The sequence below is a fragment of the Lottia gigantea genome, assembly GCF_000327385.1.
Source record: "Lottia gigantea unplaced genomic scaffold LOTGIsca_68, whole genome shotgun sequence".
NCBI lineage: Eukaryota > Metazoa > Mollusca > Gastropoda > Lottiidae > Lottia > Lottia gigantea.
The window spans coordinates 524,412-534,894 of NW_008710315.1; the positions used below are offsets into that span (position 1 = coordinate 524,412).

Genomic DNA, 10,483 nt, shown 5'->3' on the forward strand with positions numbered 1-10,483 from the left:
TTGTTTTTTGTTTTGTAAAATATTGACCCACACTTTGCATAAAAAGTCTACGAGCAATGATTCATTTTGGTATGTCTTTAACTCATTAAGTCCAAAATTCTGGACTGAACCATTCCGTACATTGGATGTCTCCAAAAAACCTCCCAAAGTTCGACGGGTAGTATCTCAGCTGTTAGTAACCTGATCCCTTTCAAAATTTTCACTTTCAAAATTTTCACAGATATACTCCAAGATGTGTTTGTCCAACGCTAAAATATTACAGTCATCAGATAAAAATTGTACAAGTACTGCCCCGAACAGAACAGCATGTCAAAAAACACAATATCACGACAACTTACCTATTTCAACCTGTGTTCAATGTGCCCTCCATCTTCTTCGACCACCCATCCCAACCGTTTTTTCTATCTGTGGAATGACAGACGGGCGAACGAATATGACAATATAAAAATCCTTTTCAATAGACAGCCAGGTTAAATGGATGTTAATTTTCCCGTGGCGGAAGTTTCTCATTTTTAACATGACAGTATAAAAGATTAGATTTTCTTCAGCCCTTTCAATGAAGAAAAGATTATTTGCACTCAAGCATTTTTTCATTATTTACATGGCGAGTCTAAAAGATTATCTTCATTATAGTTCATTATATGTCGCTTTAATTCAACAACTGTTCCTTCTAAAAATAAAACGAATTATTTTTAAAAAATTATAATTTACAACCTGCAATTGCTATATTATATCATCAATATCCCAAGAATCTATGTACATGGAAATATGTGGGCAATTTACATAGTGCTGATATGTCTACCTTTTGGGGAAACACGAATAGTTGGTAGGTACAGATTTTTCTTTTGAAATTAAGTACTCTCACCAGTATCTCAAAGACTCTTTCGTAGATCTGCCTTTATTTAAGGGAATTTCGTTTGGTACGTCGATTTATTTTGCTCAAATTTATCTCTTTACCAAAATCTAGAGAGACGTTCAAGCCGTTAATTTTTTAACGCAAGAGATATTTAAAAACATTAGCTTTATAAGTTCGTCACGCGTTTTAGGTAGGTGTAAGAAAACGACTGTACCGACTGATAGTAGAAAAATAAACACAGAAATTATTGTACAATATAACTTTTCTACCAATTCTGAAGGAATCAATTAATAATATTGAGTCATTATAAAGCCAAATACCTAAACTAGGTCAAACTGCTCAATTAACAATTAGTACTGTAATATTTTAATTAACCCTTTTAAAACAAATTCAGTTTGATCAAGTATCCATAGACATAATAACACAATTTATAACTATTTTCAGGTATTATTTACGACATTTTTGATAATGAAATTTTGCGTACTACCCCTTTAATATTTTGGTGTATAGTTTTAGTTTTCACAAATTTGAGCAAAAAAAAATTAATCCATTAACATTGAGCATTTTCATCGATATCTAAATCTAATATGATTGGTTTGATAAGATTGAGCAAGGGGAAATGTAGATATTTTAAAAACAGGGATCCTACATCCCCTGATATAATCTGGAATTGGGAAGGGGGACAGCTCTGGATAGAGATTCATGAAGTCTGTGCTAAATATAAATATACATGTATAGTTGTCATAACCTGGACTCAAATACCAATTACCAAAATAAACCCCATGATTAAGGGGGTTTTTTTTTATCAAAGGAACTATTAGAACCATTTGGAACTTTTGATGACAATTTAGAACCAAAAGTGCTCTCATATACATGGTCATAGCTGTAGTTTGTAGACGCTATTTCATTACCAACCAGAAATATATATTTATTCCCATTTAAAAATCAAGTCATATCAATTGATTGTCAGCGGCTCATGCCAAAGTTACCTGTATATGGAGAGAAAGAAAATGTATGATTGAATAAATGTTGTTAAAATATTCATTCGCTTTAAAGCCAAATTTTGCAATTGACATTATTTCAGTGGCCGGCCAAATTTTATGGTCGAAAAATTTGTAATTCAGTTGTAGTTGAAATAAAACGTCGAAAAGTTAATGAATTGATTAGAATCATTACATAGGCCATGTAGGGGTTTCGTCATTGACTGGCCAGTAACAGACATGAAAAGCCATTATTTTGGATTTTTTTTAGATTCGATGTTTACGTGTCTGAATGCAACATCTTTATTTCGAGATGTGGCAAGATTTCATCCCATTTTCACTGATATATGTTAGAAGCCATGAAGAGGCTTCGTCATTTACTGGCCAGTAAAACGGTTAGGCATGAAAACACCATTGCACCAACTAGGTGGACTCCTGCCAATTCCATAAAACAATCCGCCCCACCCCATTACTATGTACTGTGCAAAAATATTGGATATTTTTTTAGATATTTACGTGTCTGAATGCACCATCTTTATCTCGAGATGTGACATAATGAAAGAATGTATCATGTACCCTATTGAATGAAAAAAAAAACGTTTTTCTCATATTATTGTAATTCATATTATTCAATTATTTACTTTGTGCGCAGTTACAGACCATAAAATTTGGCCAAACAATAAGGCAGTTTGTGCACATCCTTTGGGCGCAACCTTAGTCTCGATTTTCGTGACACAGTTTGGAGAGTTCGGAATTTTACACACACTGGTCTTAAAAGTTATTTTTATCTTTTCAATTTGGTTTTGGTTAAAAGGTGATTCCGCTTTGTAGTGGGTCAAAAAAGTTTTTGCTCAAATTTGTGAAAACTATACACGAAAATATAGAGAAATGTACCCAAAATGTATTACAATTTTTTTTCCATACCAAAAATATTTAAAAACAGTACGTAAGTTTATGTAAACTTTTAAAGTTCGTTATGCTAATGGAAGCCGTTAACAAACTACTGTACAAATTTAAGCAAAATAAACGCCTAGTTGTAGCGAAGTATGTCTCCTACGTATTCGAAAGGTTTCAACTAATAATATGGAGCCTGCCTAAAAAATTCGACACAAAAACTAATGTTCAAAATAATTTCTTACAACATTTTTTGTGGTCCCGACGAATATTTAGCCCGAAATAATTTTCTTAAAATTCTACCATGAACTGTGTTTTCTAATGAGTTTCAAAAAACTAGAAAACAATAGCTCTTTAATAACAATATTCTAAAACTATCAGAGATTTACCTTCGTCTTAATGAGAGTTTTGTCCTTATCTTCCATTAGAATTAAATCCGTGTGACAGTCATCCTTGTTATAATGGTGGAACTTGTTGTCCTACATCTGGAATGGAGTTTTACTGTGACTGTCCTGATGGTTTCGAAGGCGATAAATGTGAAACAGGTTTATAATTGTGGGACTTTGTTCAGCAAAGTCCCAGTTTGTTATCGAAATGTCAATTCTTTTTTTTTTTTTTTTTTTTTTTCGAAATTTACACACCTTCCTGAGCTTAGACTACAATAGTTGCAGCAACCATTCAACATTCACAAACCTTAGGTATAGGCGACGAAGTACCACAGTTCAATATGTGCAAGAATAGATAATCGGCTCTAGAAGTCGTATTTTTCGGTCGATTTTCTTTGGGTTTGCATTTTTGGAATCTACTGTTAAAATCTGAAAGAATAGCAGTTTCAAAATTTCAAAATTCGAAAATTTGTCGCAGACATTTTTTGGCCGATTTTCGAAATTTTTGGACCATTTTTCAGTTTTTTTCGGATTAATCTGAAATTTTGATAAAAGATGCATGTCACTAATGTAAACCATTTGACGTATTCAAAATTTTTGCGTCACTTCCGGTAAAGTGGAAAATTGATTTTCACTTCCGGTTGAATAACTTCCGGTGTGATTGAAATATTTCAACGAAATTATGTATATCGTTATTAATCTTAATTCTATGGCCGATTTTAAAATAAAATTTAGTCCGAAAAAAATACTTCGGCCGCCATCTTGATTTGATACTTTTTCATAAAACTCAAAATGGGGCTTCGGGGGAGAATGGGATTGGTCAAATTTTTATGTTGGTGTATACTTTAGTCGATGGCGACAAAAATGTTGGAAATGGATTTTTGAATTTGACTTTTGCTTTTTTGCAACTTCCGGTCGAATTTTTTTCAATTTTTGAAGGCTTGTATCCCTTGACCTTTGATGACCTTAACCTTTTAAAGTCAAAGGTCATTGACCTTGGCTATCATTTGATACTTTGACCTTTGACCCCAGACATGTACTTCCGGTTTTATAGCTATCCGTAAAAAGCCAAATTCGCAACTTTGGACTGCTCTAACACGTGACCTAATTAACCTAGAGGGTTATTTTTTTTGGTTTCCTAATGTTCTTCTCATGCACTTTACATAGATATAGAACAATTGCTTTTTTAAAGCAAAATTGAAATTCGTGATTTTTTCAAATTTGAGTTTTGTTTTACCATATTTGTGTCTTTTTGATCTTGGTGTATGTATATCTTATGACCTATTTTATGGAGAACCTTGATATTTGGAATACAACTAGACACTTTGAATATGAATTCACCTATGGCAAAAAAATTGGGGTGGGCGTGGCCATCTGGGTTGAATTACTAATTGTTTACATTTTGGGGCTGGGGCATAACTCGCATAGAATACGTTTGTTATAAAAGGGACTTTGCACACAATTAACTCATCCTTTTGGCCAGTTTGTGTTAACAGCTCAGTTGTTTCAGCTTTATAGTTCCAAAAAAGGAACGGGTTTTAACATTTGGATATTTTCATTTTTCGATTTTGACCTTTGTTGACATTTGTTGACCTATATCTTTTGACTTGAATAATGTAGAAGCTTGAAATTTGAAACACAACATAACATTTGGAATATCAATTACCCTATGCAAAAAAATTAAGGTGGGCGTGGCACATCCGGGTAATATTACTCATTATTGATATTTTTGGCCAGGAGCATAACTCGCAAAGTATACGTTTGTTCAAAATGGGACTTTGCATACAATTATCTCATGAATTGAGCCACTTTGTCATTGAAGTTCGGTTGTTTCCGCTTCTTAGTTCAAAAAAAGGAACAGGTTTTGGAAATTCAAAATTTTCAATTTTTGACCTTGACCTTTGATGACCTTGACCTTTGTAGGATCAAACGTCATTGGCATTGGCTATCTATTTGTACTTTCATATTTGCTGTCCTACGTCAACTTCCGGTTTTATAGTCGTGTGCAATTAGAAATTTTGATGACGTATATCTCTTGATCTTGACCTTTTTAGACTTTCTCTTTTACAAGATCAGAGGTCATTGACCTTGGCTATCTGCTGATACTTTCATTTGAGAGGTCTGACGTCTACTTCCGGTATTAGAATCTTCTAAAAAATGAAAATTTCTCAACTTTAGACTGTTCTTGCGCTTGATCTAATTATCGTGGAAGGATGATTTTTTCGGGGTCTTTTGCAATTTGCTACATTTGCAAAGTCCCACTCTGTGCCACGAGTGGCTCTAGTTATTATTATCTTTGGAAATCAAATAATTTTCTTGAAATTCCACTAGGAAGTGTGTCTACTAATGATTTTGCAAAGAACTCGAGAACAATGGCGCTTTACTAACGTTTACAATTTTCTAAAACCATACGAGACTTGCCTTAATTTTATTGTAAGTTTTGTCATTTATTTTTCATTAGAATTAAATCCTTGTGACATTCATCCGTGTCATAATGGTGGAACTTGTTGTCCTACAACTGGAGGGAAGTTTAGTTGTGACTGTCCTAGAGGTTTCAAGGGTAAAACATGTGAAACAGGTTTGTAATTACAGTAATCATTGGAAATCACTAACAACTGTCTTCAAATTCCACTAGGAACTGTGTTTTTAATGATTTTGCAAAGAACTCATGAAGAATGGCTCTTTACTAACGTTTACAATTTTCTGAAACTTTAATAGATTTATCTTCTGACAGTGATCCTTGTAAAAATGGTGGAACTTGTACAACTGGAATAAAGATTCAGTGTGACTATCCTAAAGGTTTTGTGGGTGATTATTGTGAAAAAGGGTTGTCTTTATATCATTATCGATATCTGAGTTGAAATAAATACCCCGGTACACAGCCATCAAGAGATGTGATTAAGCCATATATGGCATATTTATTTCAATATTAGGTACTAAAACTATTACAATACAAAAGAATAATTTGAACATGTTGTTTTCAGAATATCACCATAGTCACCATCCACATCGTTACCATGGACATGGCTATGGATATCATTTCCATGGTCACTATAGATATGGACAATACAAAATCAAAGGAATTTTTAAGAAAATAATGAAGAAAATAAAACGCGGTTATGGTCGTTTTGGTCGCTACGGACGTGGACAACGCAAGTCTACAAAAGTTATCAAGAAATTCGTGTTAAAGAAAAAGAAGTATGGTATCCGTTATTACGTTCGTGGTCAACGCAGGTTCAGGAATGCCAGAAATCGAGTCAGTCGAAGATTCAAAATATTTGGTTAATGATGTCCTATTATTATATTAATGTTCAAGAGATTGTCAAATTATATTTTTTTCTTGTCCTATCTTGGTTTATCAAATTTAAATATCAATAGGTGATAGTAGATTGAAAACTTCTTGAATTTACGATAAAAATGGAAGCAATGACATTACATTTTAATTTTCTTCGCTATTCTCCTCTTTTTAAGCTATTATCTGTTGAATTCTCAATGTAAAATTTTCTGATCACTCTGCTCTATGACCATTATACTGTGTGATAATCTACGCAAAGCAGATGATTTACAAATACAAACCTTTCATAACAAGAATGTTTTAATAATTTTGATACAGTACAAAGCTGTCTAGGATAACAAAGTATTTTCACTGTTACAATAGTGCTCAATATATCCATTGTTGGCCGATATAGAAATATTAAAATAGACCTTTAGTAAGGACGCAGGCTGAAAAAATCAGTTTATGAAGATCGTACAGCGTTAAACTCTGAGTAATAATATCTTTAAGTTCTGTTGTAATACTTATAAAATATGTGATTGTTATTTATTATTATTATTATTTACATTTAAATCTTGTGGTGCACTTTATGGTTCTATTGTCTCTGCTGGTGTCGGTAATTAAATATATGCAATGTATTTGAATAGTTTTATTTCTCGCAAAATTAAAAGGGTGGAAAATCCCAGTTCCAGAGCGGACAGAAGTGTTCTCTAAATAATGTGTGCTAAACTCCAAAAATCAAATAGAGATAACCCGCCATTAGTCTTCAAAGAGTAACATCAGAGCTAGACTCTCGGGAATAGGACTATAAAATAGGTGCAAACTGACTTACAGGGAGGAGGTGCCTTGGAGGCTGATTAAAAATGCAGGCATTTCTGTGGAGGCGTCATAGTCAAAATGCTCTCATCGTGGAACGTCTTTTCAAAAATTTGAATTGATTTGGTACATTCAGCAAATATTTTCATGCAAAAACGAATACAAATCTTATGTTCAATTAGGGTGCATTTCATTTTCCTCTATGCCCCCACTGGCGCCGCTACTGGCAGATGTTTAATCTATGATCGTAAGAGGTGCATTAGAGGTGTCTTGCTGCGATTGAAATAGGAATTATCAGTTGGATAACCACATCATACCATTGTTGATAATTGGAGAGATCCCACCTTTTGGATTGCATCTATTTTTCACTTATAGATTTAGTGGGGAGAATACAAAGGTTTGATGGTTTACCTGTCAATAAATCTGAAATGCTGAAAAATAGACCACCAGGCCCAAAACATACGACCTTAAAAGTCATTATTCAAACTTCCATACGAATGCCAACATTTGAAGGGTAGAGTGTTTCTGCCAATGACAAAATCTTTATTCTGTAAGGGCCTCAAGACTAAAAATATGCGATTTATTAAGTATTGATTATGTAAGAGAAAGTCGCACGTGTTGTTGGTAATAACTTTTTTTAAATCATTGCTCAATCTCCGAATGTGGTGACATATGGTAACATGGGTTTATTATGTACTCGACTGACGTGTATTGTGTTTTATGACTTTAACTGTGTGGCTTAACATTCAAAATTTCATGTGTGCAACCGTAATAAATCATTTATCAGCCACGTGGAATTTCACTAAAGCCTGTTTATGTATGGCCGAAAGCAGTTCAATAAGTTCAATAATAATCATTATTGAACGCATTGGACTACTTGAGGACCATTTACCTAAAATACATATTACAGAAACAAAAACATATACTCATGCACGTGCAATATTACAGGCCACATGAGATCAACTCACGTGCCATTACATACATATATAGAAACTTTTCAAGATGTCCGGTCAGGAGTTATCAAAAATATACTTCATCCAGGTAAATAATATTCATATTTTATCGCTTCGTCATTAATTTCAATGTCAAGGTAAAAACGTAAGCGATATCGATGTTTATTTACATGCAAGCACATTCAATTAAGTCGTAGGTTTTGAACCACAGGGACATGTCCCAAGGTATGGACATTTGCACTTTTCTTTGGGGACATTAGAAGCGCCAAAGCAAGTCACGTGCTGTGAAAAATAAAAACTTTCGAACTACATTATATACATATCATATGATGACTGCACTATACACAGCCTAAATTAACATTGTCTAGGAGTACTCAGAGAATTATTATTATCAAACTATGCGAGAACGTGCCTGGTATCCAATCATAGATACGCTTTCGATATTTTGGGACATCATTTTCACGCTGATTCGATTTGGGGACACAGGTTTAAAACCACTGCTATGAGTGATTATTGTTTTGTTAAGTATATGGTTACATAGCATTTACCCGACATGGCCTGCCTAAATATGACATTGCATATCATCTTATATATTATGACTACTTTCGGACGAGAGTAAGCCCAAATTCGAATTTATTTTCTCTCATTTCACAAATATCCACAATTTTATAAATTTTCAATTGCATGTGATTTGTCTTAAAATGTATTTTGGTTCATAGAAATGTAATGTTTGGAAATTTTGTATTTGAAATAAACACGTCCATTAATTTTCGGTAAAAATTGACTTACATTTCGGAAAATTTCCCTCATACCTGTAAGTTGGATATTGTTCCGCAAAGATCAAAGGGTGACGTCACATCTGTATTTTAATTGTACTTTATTTCAGAAACCCGAAATCAAAACCAACATTTTGGCGAAACATTTGTACCATTGCAGTTAATGTACCTTTTACAATAGCAAGTATATTAATCATAAGTGAGTAAGTATTTCATAATGAGAAGTGGTAATCAGGTGTGGTCATAGCAACTCAACATATCATTATGATGACAAGTTTAAACTTGGTCGGTAAACAACAACATTTGCGACGATAGTAGAAACATATATTTTATATTATTCAATTAGTATATGATGGCAGCCGTACAATTTCTTCAGGGAAGTTTTGAGTCGATTTGGTTAATACCCTTGTAGTAGTAGCTTAAATGTTTCGATCTGGCAAAGAAATCAGCGTAGAAAGAACATGCTATAGAATATCGAACCAATTGAGACATATATTCCATAAAGTAGCGATAGCGGAATGTTGCTGCACATAAAAGGGACAATGACGATTGGAACGGTTTTTCTATGTTCGATGTATGTTAATTCACGCCATGATCTGAAAGTCATTTATGTTGGTACCACGTTAACAAATTCAACCATTAAAATTTTCGATCTCTGCAAAATTACGTCTCTGCAAATTTTAAAATGTACACTATTTGGACTTTCATGACTGGTATATTAATTGATTTCTGCATTGCGTTTCTAAAATATTACCTTCATTACAACCTCTTTATTAAACAGATTATTCTGATTATTTAAATGACGAGTATAAAAGATTATCTTCTTTTATTAAGCAGATTATTCTGACCATATACATGAGGGTTTAAAAGATTATCTTCATTACAGCCTCTTTATTAAAAAGATTATTCTGATTATTTACATGACGTTTCCTATGACCCATTAACTGAAAGCTATTAATTTCTATTTGGATCCCCACAAAAAGCATTAAGAATTTAATAGGAATGAAATGACAATTTCAATTGTTCTGTACCACTTTGTAAATTATAAATTTTCTGTTCTGATGTCCTTACTTAACGACGGGTAGCTAAAAGTATCTCTTGAAGAGAATGTACCTTTAATTTAACAGTTATTCTTTCTAAAAATCGAATTATTTTATATTTAATTAAATAATAATTTACAACCTGGAATTGCTATATAATGTCATCGATATCCCAAGAATCTATGTGCATTGCCAGCTTGAAGTATGTGGGCATTTTACATAGTGTTAATATGTCTACCCTTTGGGGTCTTAGGAGGTATCTATACATTTCTTTTCAAATTAAGTACTCTAGCAGCATCTCGAATATTATTCCGTCGGTCTGCTTTTATTAATATTGTGTGTTAGTAATATGTAAATCAGACGTCTTGATTTAAATTTTGTCAGTTGATAAATGGAACAAATAGTTCATTAAGAGGATATAATTAAAGGCTTGAAACTGCTGGGTATTTTCTTCTTTTTGATCTGAGATTAAATACAATAATAACTCGCCCAATGTCCAGGGTTAGAT

At 33.1% G+C, this 10,483-nt stretch overlaps 1 protein-coding gene across 1 annotated transcript in view; it reads left to right on the forward strand.

Moving 5' to 3' along the window:
• The first annotated feature begins 3,181 nt into the window (after nucleotides 1–3,181).
• The window catches only part of LOTGIDRAFT_195549 (hypothetical protein), a 55,228-nt gene continuing 47,926 nt past the window's right edge, over nucleotides 3,182–10,483 (forward strand). The window contains exons 1-2 of the mRNA XM_009065152.1: nucleotides 3,182–3,275; nucleotides 5,578–5,694. Coding sequence (XP_009063400.1) covers nucleotides 3,221–3,275; nucleotides 5,578–5,694 — 172 coding nt within the window. The 5' untranslated portion in view covers nucleotides 3,182–3,220. The remainder of the gene's footprint in view (nucleotides 3,276–5,577; nucleotides 5,695–10,483) is intronic.